General features: G+C 38.0%; 2 protein-coding genes across 3 annotated transcripts in view; one reads left to right on the top strand and one right to left on the bottom strand.

Moving 5' to 3' along the window:
- Window positions 1-5832: 5832 nt before the first annotated feature.
- ciao2a (cytosolic iron-sulfur assembly component 2A) lies at window positions 5833-14106 on the bottom strand. The gene is made up of 5 exons (XM_026919973.3): window positions 13784-14106; window positions 12989-13153; window positions 8560-8609; window positions 8221-8266; window positions 5833-6774 (listed from the first exon to the last, which is right to left on the bottom strand). Exons 1-5 carry the CDS (start codon window positions 13893-13895, stop codon window positions 6674-6676), a joined length of 474 nt encoding a protein of 157 aa, XP_026775774.1. The 5' UTR covers window positions 13896-14106; the 3' UTR covers window positions 5833-6673.
- Window positions 14107-14384: 278 nt separating this feature from the next.
- spg11 (SPG11 vesicle trafficking associated, spatacsin) overlaps window positions 14385-21979 on the top strand; it is a 30848-nt gene continuing 23253 nt past the window's right edge. For both annotated transcript variants that reach the window (XM_026918960.3, XM_026918959.3), the window contains exons 1-8: window positions 14385-14832; window positions 15281-15450; window positions 16425-16652; window positions 18432-18630; window positions 18842-18979; window positions 19450-19823; window positions 20031-20176; window positions 20429-20558. In XM_026918960.3, coding sequence (XP_026774761.3) covers window positions 14618-14832; window positions 15281-15450; window positions 16425-16652; window positions 18432-18630; window positions 18842-18979; window positions 19450-19823; window positions 20031-20176; window positions 20429-20558 — 1600 coding nt within the window. In that variant the 5' untranslated portion in view covers window positions 14385-14617. The remainder of the gene's footprint in view (window positions 14833-15280; window positions 15451-16424; window positions 16653-18431; window positions 18631-18841; window positions 18980-19449; window positions 19824-20030; window positions 20177-20428; window positions 20559-21979) is intronic.

The following is a 21979-nucleotide window of genomic DNA, read 5'->3' as shown; positions in this document are numbered from 1 at the left end:
AATGGGGGAAACTTACAGAAGGTCAACCATCACTGCAGCACACCACCGATATGAGCTTTATGACCAGACAGAAGCCTCTCCTCAGTGCAAGACACATGAAAGTCCACTTGGAATTAGCAAAAAAAAATGTCAAATTTCATGTTTTCACGCTTTCATTTGTCTTGCACTGAGGAGAGGTGCAGAATTCCAAACATTAGTTTTCCAGCACAAAATTAAAAGTTACAGAAAAAATGTTTGTATGTCAGTAAAGAAAGCAGCATATTACATAAGAGACACTTTTCAGACAAAAAAACATAATGAAGGCTGCTGGGTTTTGCTGCAAAAATAAGAAGTAAGTGTGACAGTCAAAGTCTCCAGAAGAACTGCAGCGGGTTCTACAAGATGCTCAGTAACACTTACAGCTCATTTCCTTATAAAACTGCACAAATTGTACCTGAGACTACTAATTGTTTTTTAAAGCAAAGGATCATCACACCAAATATTATTTCATTTATTACTGTTTACTGCTCTTTATAGTATTTTTTTAATGTAGAAACATTTAGTTTCATTATATTTGAAGGCATCTTTGCTCTACAGCATTTCTTTGCATGTGCCTAAGACTTTTGCACAGTACTGTATATAAAGCCAAATATTTGTGTATAATGTAATTAACCAAGCATTTATAAATGTTACTGCAGAACAAGAGATTTAAATAAAGGTGAGTACTAGTAAGTAGCACCAAGAGGGAGGATACCTTTCTAATATCTCAAATGTCTAATAACTCATTCATTGTTTGGAATTTACATTAAACCCTATAAAATTGAATTCAGATAATTTTACTGAGTATATTTATATTTATATTTACATGCATTTAACCTTCCCTGTGCCTATTTCCATTGTTGGTATAGGTTAGCAGAAGAAAACCCTAATTTGCATAAGATTTTTCATGGTAAAATGTCTTGGACTTAAAAGCTAACATCTTGGTGACAGATACTATAGCACACCTTCAGAGGGCTTGTGGAGTCCATGCATCGATGGGTCAGAGATGTTTTGGCAGCACAAGGGGACCTACACAATATTAGACAGGTAGTTTTAATGTTATGGCTGATCGGTGTACTTTCTGAGTTAGAGGTGTGCCTCAGATCTGTGATCTGCAGGACCCAGCATAGAATTTACGGTTTTTACTTTCACTGCTTATCTCCTCAAATCTTCCCTCAACTTGAGCCTTGTTATATTTCCTCAATGGACATATGAAAGTGAAAGAATAGGCTCATTCTGAACAACTGCACTGAAAAATGCATCATGACTGAATAGCAGTTTTTTTGAATAATGACCGATCATTACTATATCAGTTATTACACAATATGTGAAAAATCTCAATGTGTGGCAAACCAAATATCCTAAAATAAAATATATACAAAAAGAACTGATTGAAGCTTTAACTGTTTAATCAGAAAATCATCAAGATTTAAAAACAGGTTACTATGAGTTGCTAACTTGGTCCAGTACACATACTGCATGTAGGACCCTGCTGTTTTACAGATTTTTTAACAAATGTTCAGAATCAAAAAGCAGAGTAAGACTACCTGGAACAATCTGAGCAAAGACCAACAACTTTGAGAGGTTTGAAAACAAAACTGGCAAGGAATCAGATGCCCTTAGGAGGGCACACCAGTTCACCTCCTCTGGGAATGTACTGTAATTTAGGGATTTAGACTATGGGTACATGTGGCAGTGAAACAATTGCTGAAAGTATTTAATTCATTTTTGAACATTAATATGCAGATGCTTTATCGCAAGCATAAGACAGGATCAAAAGCATAAACAGACTTTCCGTGTACTATATTTATTAAAAATAAAAATGACACAAGTATTCAGATCCTTTATTAGTCCTTTGCTGAAGCACCTTGGCACTGATTAAGGCTTTAGTCTTCTTAGCTATAATGGTACAAGGTTGCCTTTTCTGGAATAGAAGATGTCAACTGTCAGATAGGTTGGCAGCATCACTGTACAACTATTTTCAGGACACTCTAGAGGTGTTAAAGTCCAGGATATAACTGGGCCACTCAAGACATTCACAATCTTGTCTGGCTATTCCTGGGTGGTCTTGGCTGTGCATTTTGGATCGTTTGGATTGGAAGATTAATGATAAAAAGAGGTTTTAATTGCTATTTGTAGGAAGGTACTTTGTACTGTAGAGAACTCTAAGACATAGAAAACAGAAAATTAGACAGAAACTGACCAAAAAAAAAAACCCATTAAGGTCAACATTCAACATTAAAACACTGAATACATTAAACTCTATCAGATACTGTCACTTTTATTCTATAACTCTGGGACTTCTATGTTGCTAGTGTTGATTATGCCCTACTCACCACACACCACCCACTACACCATTTTGTTTTGTGTTGTATTTAATGCCCTGTGTTGTATTTATTGTATTGGCCCATTGTATGTATTTACTGTTCTGTCCACTTTATTGTACACATTGTTTTATTCATTGTGCCACTTTGACTCCCTCAATTTTTGCATTACATGTTGTTGATTGTGTACACTGCTGTCATACCAAGGCCTTAAAGAATGCTATTTCATTCTACTGCATACTTGTATGTGGCTAGAATGACAATAAAAACTCTCTAACTCTAACTAACTAACTCTATATTCACTAACACATTCCACTCTAAAAACAAGAGAAACCTAAGCAAACCTACAGGTAGTCCACTGGGGACATTAAACATGATCACCTCAATCTGAAGTCCTGAGAGTTCTTGACCCGGTTTTGATCAAAGATGTATTTTGTATTTTTTTCATCTTACCCTCGATCCTACGAAGCATCCTATTCCTAGCTGCTGAAAAACATTCCTACACCATGCTGCCACCACCATACAAACGATAAGCAGTACATGGTTTCCTCCAGAACTGGCACAGTGGAAAAACAGTAATGTAAAACTTTTAAAACAAATCATATTGTTCGCTCACCAAAATGCAATCAGCTCAATGCTCAGAGAGAGAGAGAGAGAGAGAGAGAGAGAGAGAGAGAGAGAGAGAGAGAGAGAGAGAGGATGACCGCATAATTGTATCCTGGGATCAGGTGTGCCACATTAGTCATTATCCTTCTAGCTTCAAGCACCTCACTCTTCTTGTAGATGGTCTACACCTCTATACCTCATCTGTCTCTGCCGCTGCCATCGCCAGCACAGCAACAGGGACCACTTCTCTCTGCCTGTCTCCCCACATATCATAGTCGACTTCCCCAACTCACCGTGTGACCTCAAAGGGTCCTTCCCACTTGCCAAATCATTTTGATCTAGAGCTGGGGAGGAATATGACGACTTTATCACCTGGGCGAAATTGTCAGTTGAGATTGCCTATTACAGCGCCACTGTTGTCTTTCCTGGGCAAATTCTTCTGCAATAAGTGACCCATTGTGTGGAGATTTGCTTGTAGGTCAAGGATCTACTGAACATCATTTTCACTGGCTGTTAGACTGTCCTCCATGCTTTCTTTAATAACATTCACTACCCCACTGGGCTTCTGCCTGTATTATAAATGGCTGTGAATGGGCCAATTTCCAGTGACTACATCAGACAAGTGGGTTCTGATGACAAAGCCGCATGAATATAAATTTCAATTCTGTCACTGGCCCAGCCTTCAGGGCGCAGGTCCTGGCTGATTTCCAATCCCATCAAATGGCCTCTCTGCTCCAAGCAGCTTGTTTCCTCTTGGACGGAGGGACAATTGAAAGGGTTCTACTTCAGATACTTCTTAGATCAGAAGAAGGACCATGGTCTTCCTCTGATTCTTTAAAGCCCTCCTGTTACAGAAGTAAAGCTACCAGATGTTGCTTATGCTGTGCAGCCACAAACTGGGTCACATCTGTGAATCTTTCATGTCACCATTGCTTCACCTTTTTTTTTTTTTTTTTTGAGGAGAGGCATTCCAATTCAATGCCCTATATTCTGGCCTGTCTCTAGAGCCCAGGGTGTTCATACGCATTCTGTAGTCAGATATACAGACTGTCAGTTCTGTCCTCTGTGTAATTTAATGTAAAAGTGTAATGTAAATATAAGTTAATGTAAAAGCTTTAACTGTCTTACCCTCTACAATGGAAAAAGGTTGTAAATCCAGAGCAATTACTTTGCCCATATCCTCATGTGCTTTTTCTAAGCTCACTGCTTAACTGACACTGGAAAGTTATTGAGCTTTGTGGACTCCTGAACTGGATGCAGTGTCAGGACATTGTTGTCTGCAGGGATAGCAGTTGTGGTGCCTGAACATAAATGAAACCATTCAAGGCCCAGTCATTTCATGAAATTGGTACAGTTTTGTTGTTGCTTTTTTCACTTGTATTGTTTCCATTTTTGTCCCCCCTTTTTTAATGAATGTGCACCAGCACTGGAGATCAGGGAATCTTGTTTGTGTTTGTTAGGCACAGATTTTACAATAACCACTTCTTAACCAAAGCAAATCAAATAAATGCTGTATCATGTGCTCACCCCTTCTAGGGAAAAAGACAATTCAATTGATTAGACATGATAAATATTATTCAATCACTAATTCATTGTAATTCTACTACTGTGAACAATTTATTTAACTGGATAAACTTGTATGATCACATTAGCATTAGCCCTTGTTTACATAACATGCCATATGTTTGGTAGGTGCACATTACTCATGAAATGAAGGACAAGCTGAAAGAGCTCTTCAGCATGAATGCTTACTTGGTGTTGACTGTGAAAATCTCTCCTCCAGTTCCCTTTTTTATTTATACTATATGACTTTTATAGTTTAATATTGTTTGTGCATCAAGTAAGATATTCTGCAGATACAACATATAATGTGTGTGGTGTGTGTAGATGTAGTCACCACTTTAATGTGTATATCTATCTATCTATCTATCTACACACACACACACACACACACACACACACACACATAGATAGATAGATAGATATAATGTGTGGTGTGTGATGTAGTCACCATCTTAATGTCATCTAGTTTTATTACACTCCCTGGTATGAGGTCTAAATGAATATTTATCATACTTATTGCATAGCTTTCTCCATTTTGTTTTTAAATAGCAAACTTGCAGACCCTAGTCATCAGTGCCTTTCTTCATGGGTTACTGACATTGCATTTGCTTTTGCAAATCCACTGTATAATTCTTGGTGTTTGTAATATTTTTCATCAATCAGTATTGTACTATTTTGCACCTTCAACAATTTCTGAAAAATGCTAGACAGGTGACCAGGTAGGAGAAACTAGAGTGCCCTGATATTGTATCACCCCTCACAGAGAGAGCTCCATTACGTTAAACATGTTGTGGTCTAATGCTAGGATTAGAGGCTCAAACAGGAAAAGTTTACAAAATGCAAAATATCCGTGATGGCTGAAATAAAGCAGGTGAAGTCACAGGAAGTATTGCAATTAAGCAAAATGTAACCAACGCAAGCCTAAGTGGGCAACCACCAACTAAATATTTAAGACAAGACTTTGTCTTTCCACAGTCCACAGTTTCAGCAAACAATAACCTTTACAGACATGTTCATATATCTGAGGATGTTTTACTAATTTGTAAAGCCAAACAGAAGCAATACATTATCTCTCTCTCTTTTTTTACTTTTCATGAGGGACTTGCTGGGGACAGGTTGTCTTTTGGGACCATGAGTCTCTGAAGTAACACACATACACACATGACCATTTCCCTAGCTCCCCAGATGGACCATCTTTATTTCTATACTTATCCAGTGCGACTCACAGTCATGTACTGAGCAATATAGCCTACTGTATTGATGTGCTGGGTCTGAAAACCTGTGATGTAAAATAATGAATGTAAAATAATGCATGTACAAGTTTGTAAAAGCTGTAATATGCTTTTATTCTTTAAACCCGTTAAACTTTTTACTGTAACAAACATATTTACACATTATATAAAACAGGCTGAACAGACTTCAATAAGGAAGTTGATTTGATAATAAAATCAGAACTAGAGGAAGACATAATCAAAGATGAGAGCTGATCCAAGACATGAATAACAGGAAATTTCTGGCTGGGATGTACACAGACAGTAACAGCAAGCTATATAAAATTATGGCTGGGAAATTTCAATACTCATCATACAATAAAGGCTGATGATGGTTAAGGATGATAACTGACTGGTTGGGATGTTTACTTTGATAGCCGACTGATAATAGGACAGAATGTATTAAAAAAAAAACCTCAAATTCTCATCCATATTTTTTTTATTGTTGCTGAGACATCCTCAGACTGGAATTTAGTAGTTTTCCACTATACTTAACAAAATATATATTTAAAAAAAAAACAGACAAGTAAATGAATTGGAATTCAAGAAGTACAGATTTATCCTCAACCCTGATTGGAGTCTTAACACTCCTGGGACATTAGACAAGCCACAGTTCAGTCTGCCGTAAAATCTCTCAGTTATTTTCTGCCTGGCTTAACTCCCTAAAGAACTCTCTAAAGGGCAGCCATCACTACAGCACAGAGCTATTGCTCTGTTATTGATCTCAGTGTTGCCTTGTCTGCTGCTTGCAGAGAACAGAAAGTCAACAGAGCAGATCACTACCAATCAGCACATCACTTATTATTCTGCACATTTCTAAAAATACAGAGAAGTATTGTGAGTATAATTTTTAAACAAAATTGTGTATGGGACATTGTGTGAGATGAAGCTTTAGTCATCAGACTCAATAACACACTGCTCCACTATTTCCCGCAGGTTAGGGTTCTCCATCGCTGCAGCTACCCGCTCCTTATCGTTGATCTGCTTGTTAACTGCAAGACAAAACGAGGCACATGAGGTGATCAAGGTTAAAGTCACAGGCTCTATCATATTAACACATTATCTCAGAGTAAGATAAGGATTGAGAAGTGACGAGGACAGATTTGTACATATTTCTACATGCATAAATGTATAATCTCCTCCAAAGATCTAAAACAGGGTGTCTTCAGGTCAAATTTGTTACTTTAAGACTTTTTCAAATGTAATTTAAGACCAGTTTTGAACAAGTCATTTTAATGAACAAGCAACAGTAATAATCTTCATTTTACAACAACTTTACAAAAGCAGCAAAACTGTTAATAACTGTTAATACTTTTATTGAAAAATCTGAAAACAAAATAATTAGGCTATAATTTTTTAACCAACAGATGTCACCAAAATTGCATTTTGTATATAGAGTGGAAAAATAATTAAACTTCCTTGGAAGTGCTGAAGTAGGTCCTGAGCATTTGAATAGCCCATGAACTGTGACTCCTAATATCGTGTTTGAACTTGATCATTCATCCAGTAACACACTTGAACATCCAGTTATTTTGTTTTTTTGCCGTTTGATTTAGGCTCTCGTTATATATCACTACAAATGTGTCATCTCTGACACATAATCTCTAATCCAAAACCTGGCATACATGCCGTCTTATGCCTTTTGCACGCAAACGTCTAGAATAAGTCTAGAATAAGTCTGGGAACATTGCTTTAAATACATGATCAATTCCATCACTGGATCAGTACGAGAGGTGGGATGTCACTGTTCTTAAAACCCAAATGACCTCTGCTCTTAGTGTTGCCATCTAACCACAAACAGAATGAACACCAGATGATGCTGCTGCTGCTGACGATGATGATGATGATGAGGAAGAGGAGGAGGAGGGCTGTGATTGTTCAGGGCATTGGCAGAAGGCAAAACAGGCCTTTCTGTGTAAACTGGCAGGCTGAAGTCGGCAATAGAAAACTGACTAGCTTTAGCACAGACTTTGTGCCTCTTGCCCTGTTTGTGAAATTGAACTGCTTTGATTCCCATTCTACAGAATTTAAATGTCTGATGGCACAGTGTGCAGTGGGATTCACAGACACTGGCCTTAGCCAGTACCAGTATTTGCTGTTCTCCAGCCACATTGGGTTAAATTTACATTAACTCTTGTCAACAGCTCGCTAATGTTAGCTCAACCACACATCCCTGCATCAGAAGAGCGACTGACCCGGAATAATGTGTGTGACATGATGTCAGTTGGTTTATTTTTATATAAACAACACAGAAGAAAGTTAATTAAAAGACACCTGTCTGAAACATACAATTTAAGACCATACATTTTCAAATTTAAGATAACTTAAAACTTTTTGCCTTAAATTTGTAAAATGTAATTTCAGACAATTTAAGACTTTTTAAGGACCCACAGGCACCCTACTAAATTCCTTGCACTTTTAAACTTGGGCACACTTACTGTCTTCTTCGGTTGAATGTGTTCCCTCAGTAAGGTAAATTTCGAGCTGTGAACAGATAAACACAACAGGAAGACAATAAGTGTGCAAAATGCAGGCTGTTACAAAAAAAAAAAAAAGAGCTCAAGTTCTAGATGGACAATCCAATTCTGCAGATTTTTATTAATCATTTCTATTCTCTCTCATTAACAACACACAGCATGAAGCTATTACAGTAATATCATTACAGAACGTTAAATACAACATGAATCATATGAGCAGCTGGAAATAGGCTAGCAATACTATACAATACAAATTGCGATAACACAAATGTAAAGCTTTGAATCTGAATTAGTCTTTACCTTGTGCTTAAATGGAAGGCATCGCTGTAGTTTCACTTGTAAGCAGAGACCTGCAACACAAATCATTGTGAAGAAACTTAGCTGTAATCTTGTCTGTCTAAAATAGAGTAGTAGTTCAGCAGTTAAGGTTATGTGCTCATGAAACTCTATAAATGTAAATCCCAGGGATAAAGAGCTAAAAAGCCACAGGTGAGTGCTTTAGCTAGGCTCTGATGTACTAATAGCCCACTGCATTCCTATTAGCGCCAATAAGTCAATGAACCTTAATATCCTTCAGTCTATAAATCCGTCAGGTCCTAGTTGAGGGTCACTCAAGAACCTACTCAATGACCTAACAGTAGTCTCTGGCAGTCCTGAGACATGAACACAATCTTCGCTGATTTAGAAGCTTAAAAGGGAAGTGGTAGCTCAGTGGTTAAGATGTTGGACTTCTGATCGGAAGGTTGAGCGTTCAAATCCCAGCACTGCCGAGCTGCCACTGCTGGGCCCCTGAGCAAGGCCCTCAACCCTCAACTGCTCAGTTGTATAAATGAGATAATTGTAAGTCGCTCTGGATAAGGGTGTCTGCCAAATGCCATAAATGTAAAATGTAAATCTAAAAGAGAAAGAGAGTGCACTGGTCACGTGATAACTTTTTTTTTTTTTGTGAAAACAGCCTGCAGCCATTACCAAAACAGGCACTGTCTGCCCTTGTGAAGTGCCCGATACCTCTGGATTGCTACGAGAAACACATGCTACATTACAACAGTTAAAAAAAAAAAAAGAGCTCAGAGTTCAGACGCTTCAATAGCGATCTACAGTGATCAAGAAACAGACCATGGAATTTGGGCATTTTGCCAACTTTAGAGCTTGGTTTCCAGGCTGGGCTTGCCCTCCTGTCTCACCCTCATTGTAAACAAATGCTCGAGGACCAGTTCTCAACAAGAACTAGCATTACTAGTGCTAGTTTAGCTGTTATAACATATATAGTCACATAGAGCCAAAAAATGTGCATATACAAATTTTATGTAGTGTGTACACCACTAGCTGTCTATTCCGTGCATACGAGCATAAGTTATTGTTTCCTGTTTTGGACACTATATTGGTAATACCATGATGGGACTGGATAATAGACAACTACATAAGGGCACGCTCTCTATCTTTTAACTCTATGGTCCAGACTTAAATTCGTAACTCTCACAACTACATACCTATTAGATTCAGAGTGTATACTGAATAAGTCATAAGTTACTGAAAAATATCTTTCGAGTGCTAAAAGGTAAAATCACTACTGGGTTAAAATAGCCAACCAGCCAAAAGCCTTATACCAGTGCAACAGCTTTCTCACAACTTTCCTCTGAGTTTCCTCCCACCTCTCACAAACATGCTGGTAGGTGGACTGGTTACTCTAAATTGCCCCATTTGGAGAATGAGTGTGGTGCACTGTGATGGACAGACATCCCATCCAAGGGGGTATTCAACAATGTGATGTAATAAAATCCAGCCCAGACAGGACAGTCCATGCTCCAACTGGGACCTATAACAGCTATTCAAGTCTGGCTGTAGTAACTGAGACTCAGACGTGTGCATGCAATATGAAGCAGCCCCGCCAATCAACTGTGTAAACAGCAAAATGTCGGTTCAAGATCGCAAGTCAAGAAAGGGGAATGTTTTTTCTCCCCTGGCGAGCAGGAATTGCTTTTTAAACTCAAAAATAAGTACAAAGAAAGAAATGATACCATTTGAGTATGAATAAAGTTGCAGAATGTGTAAGAAAACATTTAAAACCTTTCAATTTGTTATCTTAAACATAACTCATTCTTCTTTTTAAGCAGACTACGACAACAGTCACACAACAGAGGGAAATTATTTCTAATTAAACCCAATTACGACAGTATTATCTAACACGTATTCCTCAATTATTCCATTGACATTATTGATTTAGATGAAACATGAGTGGAGTGATACACACTTAAGTCAATGTTAAATATTAATTAATAGATTTCTTGAAGGAAAAGTAACTAAGGAAATGCTTTAAGGAATTAAGGAAAGGCTCTAATTACATGGCACACTGGTGCCTTAATGAGGTGTTCAGTGTCCACAACATTGTAGGGCATAGTTTAAAAATAGTAGGAGTAAAATAGTGAAGTAAAAAACAACGCTAAAGAAAATAGTGGTAATGAAAGAATTTTCACCATATTTATCCCTTAGTACAGGGTTTCCTAATAAGGGGTTCACAAAGCCCAAGGGGTTCATGGCATTGCAGGAGGTTCGTGAGATTGTGATGGAAATGTCAATGGTGCATTAAACTTAAGATTTAACAATATATATTTTTACAAGTAATAAACAAAATTAATTAAAACCATTAATACTGTAGCATTTTATTGTATCCTCATGAGTAAACAGTGATAGAATCTTGCTTCTTGGTTACTCCTGGTTTATGTCATGAGAAATTACAGTGTTAGCTAGCTAAATCATTCATCGTGGCTAAAAGCACCTTCATCTTTAGATCTCCTTAAAATCATTTAAAATGGACAGCAAAAGAAATCACAAGAGGAGGAACATCCAGGCACAAGTGAGACAACGAAAGCTTCAAAACAGGGAACGTTCACATCAAACACTTCTCAATTTCACGAGTGAGTCATTTCTATAAATACACTGCAATGTTATTTTTGCAAGAATGAACTAACTGGATTTTCAAATGGCTCCAGACTTCCTATAGAAGTGCCTACGTAGTGTAATAAAGGGAAGCCATTTGGAATTCAGCCTTTGGTTGAGTTTCCAGCTATAAAACCGCTTACACTAGCATTTAGGTTGCATGGGGGTCAGGTATTGAGCTCATGACGAGAGTAAAACAAATACACATCAAATTACAAGTACACATGTGTTTGACTTTCCCCAGTGAAATGTACAGACAATAAAGCCTCTTTTCAGATAATCACCACCTGTCTCAGGATTCATTTAGTGGGAGTCATTTAGTCATTCAGTTTGCTCAGTCACAATTACTATTAAAAGTTACCTGTTATTTCAGGACACATAAGCGTTGTGCTCTGGGGAAAACCCGCTGGATATTCCTGTGTCTATATTCTGGCAAACACCTATGGTACATCTAATGTTTTGGGAGTTCTTTTATACCCCTCTCCTGATCGATTCCTTTCAACAAGTGAGATACCGTACATGCTTTGTAAGCTCTTCGTAAACCATGGCTTCAGCAGTCAGATGAAGATGTCAAGAAAATCCCACCTAAACAGCTGGTCTTTTTGGGGTTCTGATGATTTATCTTAGTTTCATTTTCTTACATCACAAAAACCTGCCATTTTAACAGGGGTGTGTAGACTTTTTATAGCCATTGTACAGTGGGGTCCAAAAGTCTTAGATCACACTGAAAATCTGTGAATTTTTTTTTTCATTTAAAATGGGAAATAAACAGAAGGTTTTAGAATTTTGAAATATTTAAAGCAAAGAAAGTAAATGTTCAATATCCTGAATATTTAATATTCAAGATTCTGCATTATTTCTGGGTCCCTATTTAAATGGAAGTAAATGTGTGATATTGACCATGTTACCTGCTTTGTACAAAAGGTCAGATCAAGTCTAATCTCTTCTATTGAAGCGTGTGTTCAGACGACACTCTGATGCATTTGATCTAAAATGGATCATAAGTTTTTGCACAAGTTTGTGGAGTCCATGCCAGCTCGAGTGCACACTGTCATTAAAGCAAAAAGGGGACATACAAAATACTAAGAAACTCTGAAATTCGTGTAAATATGTCAAAGATTCTACTTTTCACTCAAGTTGTAGTCAATAATATAATTTGTAATGAAAATCATTGCATTAAATTAATGAAATTGTATTAAATGGTCTCAGACTTTTGGCCACGACTGTAAGTGTGCTTTTCTTACACAGTGAATGTCAAGCTTTGGTGGTGTTGTTGGATGGCTGTGTGCCATTGCGAAATAGATATAAGCCTAATCAATGCGGTTTGTAATCAGTAATCGGCTGTTAAAATGTCTGTCATGTCATCAAACTGAGAAAAGCACTTATACACTCTGTACAGATGAGTTCTGAAATGCTTGAACATTAGTAAAAATGGGAAATTTACAGTGTTAGTTGACTGAAATAGCAGTGTTAACTGACTGAAATGCTACGACTAAACATTTTTAAATAAACTTCTTATAAGCAAATAATTTACAGATTAACCAATTACTGAAATAATAATTAGTTGCAGCCCTACTTACAATGACAATCTGAAAGCCTGCCTGTTCTCTCTTACTGAAGAATGTTCAAGCATTACAGGAGAGCGGATAAGGCTCTGTGCTAATGACTGAAATGTTGTGAGTTCAAGTCTCCAAAACTGCCAAAGAGTCACTGCGGAAATTACAACGACGTGCTTCACTCGGATAACAGATTCCAGCCGTTAACTGAACATTTGCTTTATCTTTTCACCCACCTATCAGTGTGGCCAGAGAACAGTGTGGCACTGTAGGGGAGAACCTGATAATAATGAGGTACTCATCGTCCCCTAGGTCTTGAACTTCCACACATTTTTCAGTCACCACGTCCAGCTCTTCCAGAGTATTGGGCTTCTCTGGATCCCGAATGGTGCGAATAACATCTAAAAGAAAAACACACTAATGCAATAACTGAAGATATATCAACCCACACACCAGTCTTTAACACTTTATACTAATATTGTCCAGAGCCTGTAGTGAATTTAATGGCAGTAGCAGCTCAGTGGTTAAGATGTTGGACTTCTGATCAGAAGATTGTGAGTTCTGATCACAGCACCACTGAGATGCCACTGCTGGGCCCTTGAGCAAGGCCCTTAACCCCAACTACACAGCTGTAGCAATGAATATGCAATGAATATAAGTTGCTCTGGATAAGGGTGTAAATGTTAGGGAAAGACGTAGAGTGGTGTGTGTGTATATATATATATATATATATATATATATATATATATATATATATATATACATATACACACACACACACACACACACACACATCATATATATATATAATCACACACACACACACACACACACACACACACACATACATACATATACATATATATATATATATATATATATATATATATATATATATATATATATATATATATATATACAGCCAAAGTAAAATCAACAAACTTTAACAGTAAGAACTCCACCACTTCCTGATTAGTTCAGCAGCTAGGCACTGTTTCTCTGATAGCCGGTTACCCTCCTGTACCACTTACCATACACTTCTAGAGCTTTCTCCTCCATTTTTTTGGACCTCCGTACATTATTTTCGCTAGAAAGTCTGGAGAGCTGAAAAACCTTATTTACAACACTAAAAATTATCTCCATTTTCTAAACGGCCCCATAATCGCGCTCTGTGACTTTGACACTACGGAGTCAAGCTGCACTTGACTGGGCTGCTGGATTAGTCCCAAATCTGCTCCCTGTGCCCTGGATAAGTGCACTTCATAGGCTATGACACAGTGGTTTAAACGCGCTCTGTACAACACTAGATATCTAACAGGGAGCGATTTGGGATAGAAGCCTAAACAGTTTTCACAGCCGTAACTTTCACTTCCGTATTTATATAAGGCTCGAGTAGATGATGTCCGACTTGGAGACCACAATAAAAAAAAAGAAAACATAAAAATAATATTTGTTACATACTATTTAGCAAATATTTAACAAATACCAAAATATATAATTATAATACTCCTCTTAACGAACTTGTCTCTGCAGTCCGACACCGTTTATTGAATCTGTTATCTGCTACTCTTGTCTAGTTTTCCCTGCGCCTTAACTAGCTGTTGTTTTATTGGCTAAATGGCAGCACGTGACCAGACATAGCACGTGATTGTCAGCTGCGTTATATTTGTTTCGACTAAGATTGTTTTTTTCCTGCTTACTAACACTTGAGGGATGTCAGCTTTCCGAGGTCCTGTACAGGTAGAAAAACGGAGCTTACACAGGAGTTATTAGTTTGCATACCTTACTGCGCAGTCTAGGCAGTGTCAGGTTTCTGAGATATATGTTGCATTGTTTAGTTTTGTTATAAAACGCTATAAAACAGCATGAAGAGCAGGCCTGAGGCGCGAGTACACAGTGCGTTAGAAGTAGCTCTTGTAGCTGACAGTGGCCTGTGTGCAGATGTCGAGCACACGGTTAAAGCCAGAATGGCTGCTGGCTGTTCACTGCTCTGCTGTCTGAATGTGGACGGCAGACTGATGCTCAGTGATGTTTCTGAAGCTGCTGGTCCGGTGCCTGTGCTTGAAGACTCCTGCACAGAGTGAGTTTACTGTCTGTTCACAACAAAACACTGTCTTTTCCCTTCATTCTGGTGCCTCCTCTTCCTACTCTTTTCACCCAATCATTCATTCATTCATTCATTCATTCAATCATTCACCCTCTATCTATATCCATCTATCTATCTGGCTATCTATCTATCTATCTATCTATCTGTCTGTTTCTGTTTCTCTGTCTATCTATCTAATTATGTCTGTCAACAAACCCACATGGACACAGGGACAAAAAGCACAAACAGTTTACACAGGCTCTGGATCGAACACTACCTGCTTCACCACCATCAGAGTTGCCCCCTTTTGCTCATCTACGCTCCGTAAATCTCTGGTGCTTTTTTTTTTTTTTTTTTTTTTTTTTTTTTAAAAAAAAAAAAAACCAAATCCTCAGCCATGTTTGCCATGAACACCATATTTTTTCTTTCTCTTGTTTGCTAGCTTTCTCTGGGAGATGTCCACTGAGCAAAATAAAGTGGACAAGCCCAGACTCCTGACTATGAGACCAGCCTGTAATCTTAGACTTCATGAGATTCATTCAGAAAGGCAGCTGACGTCAGTGTCCGAGTGTACTACAGACAGACTCCTGCAGCTTGTCAATAAGGACTTAAGTGAGTGTTAAACCATGTTATATATTCATATACAGTGCTGCGCAAAAGTCTTAGGCACATGCAAAGAAATGCTGTAGAGCAAAAATGCCTTCAAAAATAATGAAACTAAATGTTTCTACATTAAAAAATACTATAAAGAGCAGTAAACAGTAATAAATGAAACAAAGTCAATATCTGGTGTGACGATCCTTCGCTTTAAAAAAAAAAATTGTAGTCTCAGGTACAATTTGTGCAGTTTTTAAGGAAATGAGCTGTAAGTTTTACTGAGCATCTTGCAGAAGCAGCCACAGTTCTTCTGGAGACTTTGACTGTCACACTTGCTTCTTATTTTTGCAGCAAAACCCAGCAGCTTTCATTATGTTTTTTTTAATCTGAAAAATGTCTCTTATGTAATATGCTGCTTTCTTTACTGACATACAAACATTTTTCTATAACATTTAATTTTGTGCTGGAAAACTACTGTTTGGAATTCTAAAATGTTTTTGTACTGAATCAATAATGTAGAAGTCATAAAATAAAAATCTATAACAAAGTTTGTACTAAAAAAATAGGGTGCCTAAGACTTTTGCACAGTACTGTATATATAGCTATTATCTTTTATCTGTATATATAGTTCATTATCTTTTTCTTAAATGCTAAACAGTAAACATTCTGTACGAGTTTCACTGGTGTGATGTTAGAACATTAGCCAGAACCTTGCAGATTTAAATGCTATTATGGATTTTTTATTTAATTTTTTTTAATTTGGTAACTACTTACAGAAGCCTCTGTACCTACTGCTTAGATCCCGTTTTAAAGTGTTTACTGCGATTAAATTGTAAATCATTAAGTTACGAAGACATTTTTGCCAATTCAACATTCTTAATAGTAATATCATACTGTTAAATAACCGTGCCTATTATAATATTGTTGCTGGAATAGTATTTAAATTTATCTGCTTCAACCAATCACCATAAACGGAGTCCCTGTTACAGATGGGAGTAAGCTGGCCTCTATGAAACTGCTGTCATTCATGGACAGCCTCTGTTACTTCCTGCTGAATGGATGTGTCCTGGTACATCTTCGGTGGCAGGAAGGCTTTGCTGAGCCAGAGCTGCTGTCTTCCTGTGTCCTTAGCCTGCCTTCTGAAACTCAGGAAATATTCACTGACTACCAGCTCTGCAAAGGCATTCTATTCGTGTTAGCAAGCCATGGATTCATATGTATCCTTTTTATTAACTGACATTTTGAGCAGATGTCAAGCTGTTTTCTGTTTGTGTGAGAGTCTGCTGAGAAAGGGTTTCTAGACATAGCAGGAAGCTTTGCCGCCTCACAGCTCCAGATTTACGTTATGTATGGGGTTTTACATGTTCTCCCAATGTCTGCATTGGTTTCTTCGAAAAAACATGTCAGTAGTAGGACTGGTTATGCTAAATTGCCCCTAGGTGTGAATGAGTGGAAATATGTGTGTGTGCATGGGGACCCTGTTATTAGGTAACTCTACCATAATAGATTTGTATGAACTATACAGTAACTGACTGTAACTCATTTGCTTTTATGTATGCTATATGGGCAAAAGTTTGTGGACACCTGACCATCACAGCCATATGTGGGCTTTCTCCAAAAAAGTGAAGTACACAATTGCCTAGAATGTCTTTTCATGCTGTAGAATTTAAGATTTTCTTTCACTGGAACTAAGAGGCCCAAACCGGTTCCTGCATGACAATGCACTACACACAAAGCGAGCTCCATGAAGACATGGTTTGCCAAGGTTGGTCTGGAAGAACTCAAGTGTCCTGCACAGAGCCCTGACCTCAACTCCACTGAACACCTTTGGGATGAACTGGAACACTGACTGCACCCCGGGCCTCCTCACCCAACATCAGTGCCTGACCTCACTAATGCTCTTGCGGCTGAATGATCATAAATCCCCACAGCAATGCTCCAATATCTAGTGGAAAGGCTTCCCAGAAGAGTGGAGGTTATTATAGCAGCAAAGTGGGGACAAAATCTAGAGTGTTCAATAAACGCATATGGTTTTGATTGGTCATGTTCCACATACTTTTGCCCTTATAGCGTACAATTAGTACACTATAGGACGACCACTGCTGAGATATTTTTTGAGTCGTGAACCGTTCTCACCACAGCATTGATATGGTCGTGAAATGTTGCACTGGTACAAGTGTACAGCACCCTTGCTGAGATCAACATAAAAGCATCCACCCAACAGCAATCCTCTGGACAGACCACTACTAGAGGATCAGCAACATAAATGGCAAGGAAAAAGGATTTATAGTCTGTAAATGTAAACCTACAGTGACAGGTATTTCTAGTGAAGTGGCCAATAAGTACGCAATGTTTAAAAGTCTCAGTGTCACTGCTGTGCTTGATACACGTGAACCAGTGCCATACACACTACCATCTCAATGCCTCTGCTGTGCTCAGAATGTTAACCACTCAAGCAATATCTGGTCCTATGGTTGTCCCGTTTAAATGGTAGAGGGAGTCTGACTCATTGTGCATAGAAGCAGCTGGGTTATCATCACTAATTACAAAGTGACATACTGTTTGTTGAAGGCTTTCCTGATAAAATGGCCAATTTTAGGTACTTGGACAAGTTTTAAGCTTGGATTGTACTCACCTTTAACTATGCGTACATATACGCAAGATGGCTGTTGTGCCTATCCTGCAGCCGTTTGCTACTTGTCCATGTGGTGCAATACCAGCATAAATAGTGGGGGCACTCTAGCACCATGTGACACTCTGACTAGTGCTGATGTATCAGATTGCATACTTATGTACTGTGCTAGCTGATTTTTCTATTACTTTTAGTGTTTGTTTGAATTTTAAAAACCTCTTACATACCCACCAAAATGTCTGTTTTCTGGATATTCTAGATTAGTAAATACTTTTGAGTGTAAGGTCAGAGTTTTCGATTTAAGGTGCAGATCATGACAATAATCGAATTTTTAGTTGGGCCTTTCCTTAACTGTATATGTCAGATGCCTTTGACAGTGCAGATGGGAAGCACCTTGCTACAGTGGATCTCCCTGCATACTACACATCGGGACAGAGAGATGCAGAGCATGTGGAATCTCTCTCTTCCTTCTGCCTTCTCCACATTTCACAAGACCTCAGCACAGCTGTGGCTGCCACCAGACAAAACCAAGCACTGGCAGTTGATCTCAATGATTATTTCAGGTGTGTTTAGTAGTCAGTAACATAATGCTTGCTTGTCTTCCATGTCGTTTCCCCAAATGCTATGGGGAATTTTTTTTATCCTGTTTATATTGGCATACAGACTGAATCTGCTCTTGCTAGATATTTTTGATAATGATATGAATGTGTAAATGTACTGATTTTGCATTCAATTCCTTCATTATGATTTTTTTTTTTTTTTGGCTTTTTACAGGATTCACATAAATCATTTGCACTGTCAGCAGGACCCCAGACCTCTTCCTCTCATACCCACAAAACCTTGTGATCAGGACAGCATTGCCAACTCAACTTACAGTCAGTCTGTGCTGGGTACCCACTTCCAAACCGATCAGTAAGGCAGTATATACTTTTTCCTTTTGCTTTCTTTCTTCTTTAATCAACTCCATATTCAGCATGTGCTATCAGATCTGGTATTAAGTGCTACTTTAATATCATAATTGTGTGTTGGTACTGATCTCCTGCTGCTCTCCAATTGGCTAAACCCAAATTCGCATCTATAGGGGAAGGTCATTCAGTGCTAGACATCCAGTGTTACTGTTCTTTCCTGTGCTTTTTTGAGACCCAACTGAAAATATATCTTTGCTACATATGCTGAAATGTATTATTACCTCTTTACATTTTTTATAATACTGTAAAGTGATCTTGAATGTCACTATGGAAAAGATGCTTCATAAACAAGGAGTGCATTTTACTTATAAATAAAATGTTCCTTGACGTGATCAACATGGTATACCTTAGTCCAAAACCACTCAGTCAATATGTAATAAAGCCATGCCTTACATCTTAACCCTTTGTGTACAGATCATGGGAGGCAAGGCTGGCATTGCTCTATAAGCAAGCGAAAGCTCCAGTTTCTCCAGCTAAGCGACTGCCATGGTACAAAGACCTCCCTCGCTCTGAGTGCCGTCAAGCAGCGGCCACCGCCAAACTCAGTCAGTCCACTCTGTCACCAGGGGGTGCTGTGATGTCTTTCGCTCTGCCTGAACGGACCACGCCGAGCCTGTTGATAGTCTCCGAATTTTCAGCAGTGCTTAGCTTTACCTCACCTGGTAACAGCAGCACAACCCTGGCCTACTGGGACCTGGAGACTCAGAATGTTACATATCATTACATTGATGTGCCAGCCTTGCCTGTTTGCTGGTCAGAACAGGAACACCTCTCTCTGATTCTGAAAGGTGAAACATGAACTTCACTATTTTACACATACATGACAAATAAATGCTCTTTTGTCATGAAGCACTGCCCTGACTGCTCCTGCCTGTGATTCATTCTAATCCCCTTTGTTTGCACTTTTATTGGCACTTCCTAAGCAGAATGAAATGCCTGAGATTATGAAAAGTATGGCTGTTGTTTTGTGATGTGTATGTATGTGTTTGTTTCAGCGTCAGGCATGTCTTTGGTGCTGTTCACGGTTTCTCAGGAGGAGCTGCTAAACAGATTGATGGTGTTTGGAAGTGCTGGGGTGGTGGACTCACTGTGCCATATTAATGCTTGGGGACGCTGTTCAATGCCCATCCATTCCCTGCAGGTGCACATAACCACCTCATTTATAACCACAGAAACAAGGAAAAAATTTGAAAGACAATTTATAAATGTATTATAGGCTGTAATCTTAATGCTGAGTATTAAATATTTGTGTTTGTTAATCAACACAAGTCCATGACATGGATACAGATTCATTGAATTTTAGTTGTAATAAAAACCAATGTTTTTATTGTATAAAAGCGTTAAAGTATAAACATATAAACATAAACAAAATAATTTCTTGTGCCCTTTTTAGGCAGGACTAAAGAATCGGCAGCTGGACATGGTAGATTTCTTCCTGAAGAGTAAGGAGAACATTCTCTGCCCACCCACTAGCTACAGTCTGCCTGAGCAGTCATCCACCGCAACGCAGATGCAGCTGAAAAGTAAGCCTTTGTGGTCTTTTATTATTCCTGTTTTTTTGTAAATTCAAAAATAACTTTTTTTATTTTTTTTTTTTGCATAAAGTGAATCCAGTTTACGGAACTTACACTTTTGATTCTCTCCAAATGCTAGCTTATGTTTTTGAGCTATTACAGTATCCAGACTTTAGTTCAGCACTTTCATATTTGAAGGTTAAAAGTCACCAATTACAAAAAGTTATAAAACGTTGTACGTTGTTCCTATTCATTACATCTCCACCAGTCAAAAGTTTGGACACACTAGATTGAATATTAGTTTTTGTAGACAATTTGGTGAAGGCTTATGGTTGAAGTTTATTTCTAAGATGCACTATATGACCAAAAGTATGTGGACACCTGACGGTCACACCAATATGTGGTTCTTCCTCAAACTGTTGCTGCAAATTTGGAAACACACAATTGTATAGAATATCTTTGTATGCTGTAACATTACAATTTCTCTTCACTGGAACTAAGAGACCCAAACTTGTTCTAGAATGACAGTGTCCCTGTGCACTAAGCGAGGTCCATGAAGACATGGTTTGCCAAGGTTGGAGTAGAAGAACTTGAGTGTCCTGCACAGATCATAACCTCACTAACGCTGTTGTAGCTGACTCACCAAATCCCCACAGCCATGCTCCAAAATCTAGAGGAAGGTCTTCCCAGAAGAGTGGAGGTTATTACAACAGCAGAGGGGAATAAATCTGGGATGGGATGTTCAACAAGCACATATGGGTTTGACTGTCAGATGTCCACAAACTTTCGGCCATGTAGTATAATAGCAAAGTTAATGTATATGAATAAATTTACTTCTGAATCAAAGAAGTTATTTGTAGTTTTTACTTAAAAGTAAGAGTTTCCCAAATAGTTTTAGGAAAAGCAGCCAGCAAGTGCTCAGCCTATTTGGGAACTTTTAACTTTAAGCAAGAGTGTGAAAAGCTTCATAAAATAGTTAGTTTCACTTTTCATGGTCACTGCATGACTTGTTTCATAATATTAATGTATTCATTATTATTCTGAAATAGTAGAAAATAGTAAGAATGAAGGAAACTCTTTTATAAGCAGGTGTGGCCAAACTTTTGACTTTTAACTGGTATTGTATATTCTCACTACATAGAATATCTATCTATCTATCTATCTATCTATCTATCTATAAGTAGAACACAGGAACTTTAACATTTAAACATAGATTTGTTTGCTATATGTAAATTAAAAAAAATTCTACATAGATTTTCTGTAATATTGTTATGCATTATTCATTCACTCATTGATCTTCATCAACCACTTTATCCTGGTAAGTGTCCTGGAGATTATAAACGGTATTTGAACAGTGAAATTTGTTCTGACAGCCCTAAATATGTACTACTGAGTGTGAGTCATGAACAGCTTTAATTGGAAAGAGCATG

The sequence above is a fragment of the Pangasianodon hypophthalmus genome, chromosome 9 (assembly GCF_027358585.1).
Source record: "Pangasianodon hypophthalmus isolate fPanHyp1 chromosome 9, fPanHyp1.pri, whole genome shotgun sequence".
NCBI classification, from domain to species: domain Eukaryota; kingdom Metazoa; phylum Chordata; class Actinopteri; order Siluriformes; family Pangasiidae; genus Pangasianodon; species Pangasianodon hypophthalmus.
Note: the sequence above shows the minus strand (reverse complement) of the source record. Positions and strands in the feature narration are given on the sequence as shown.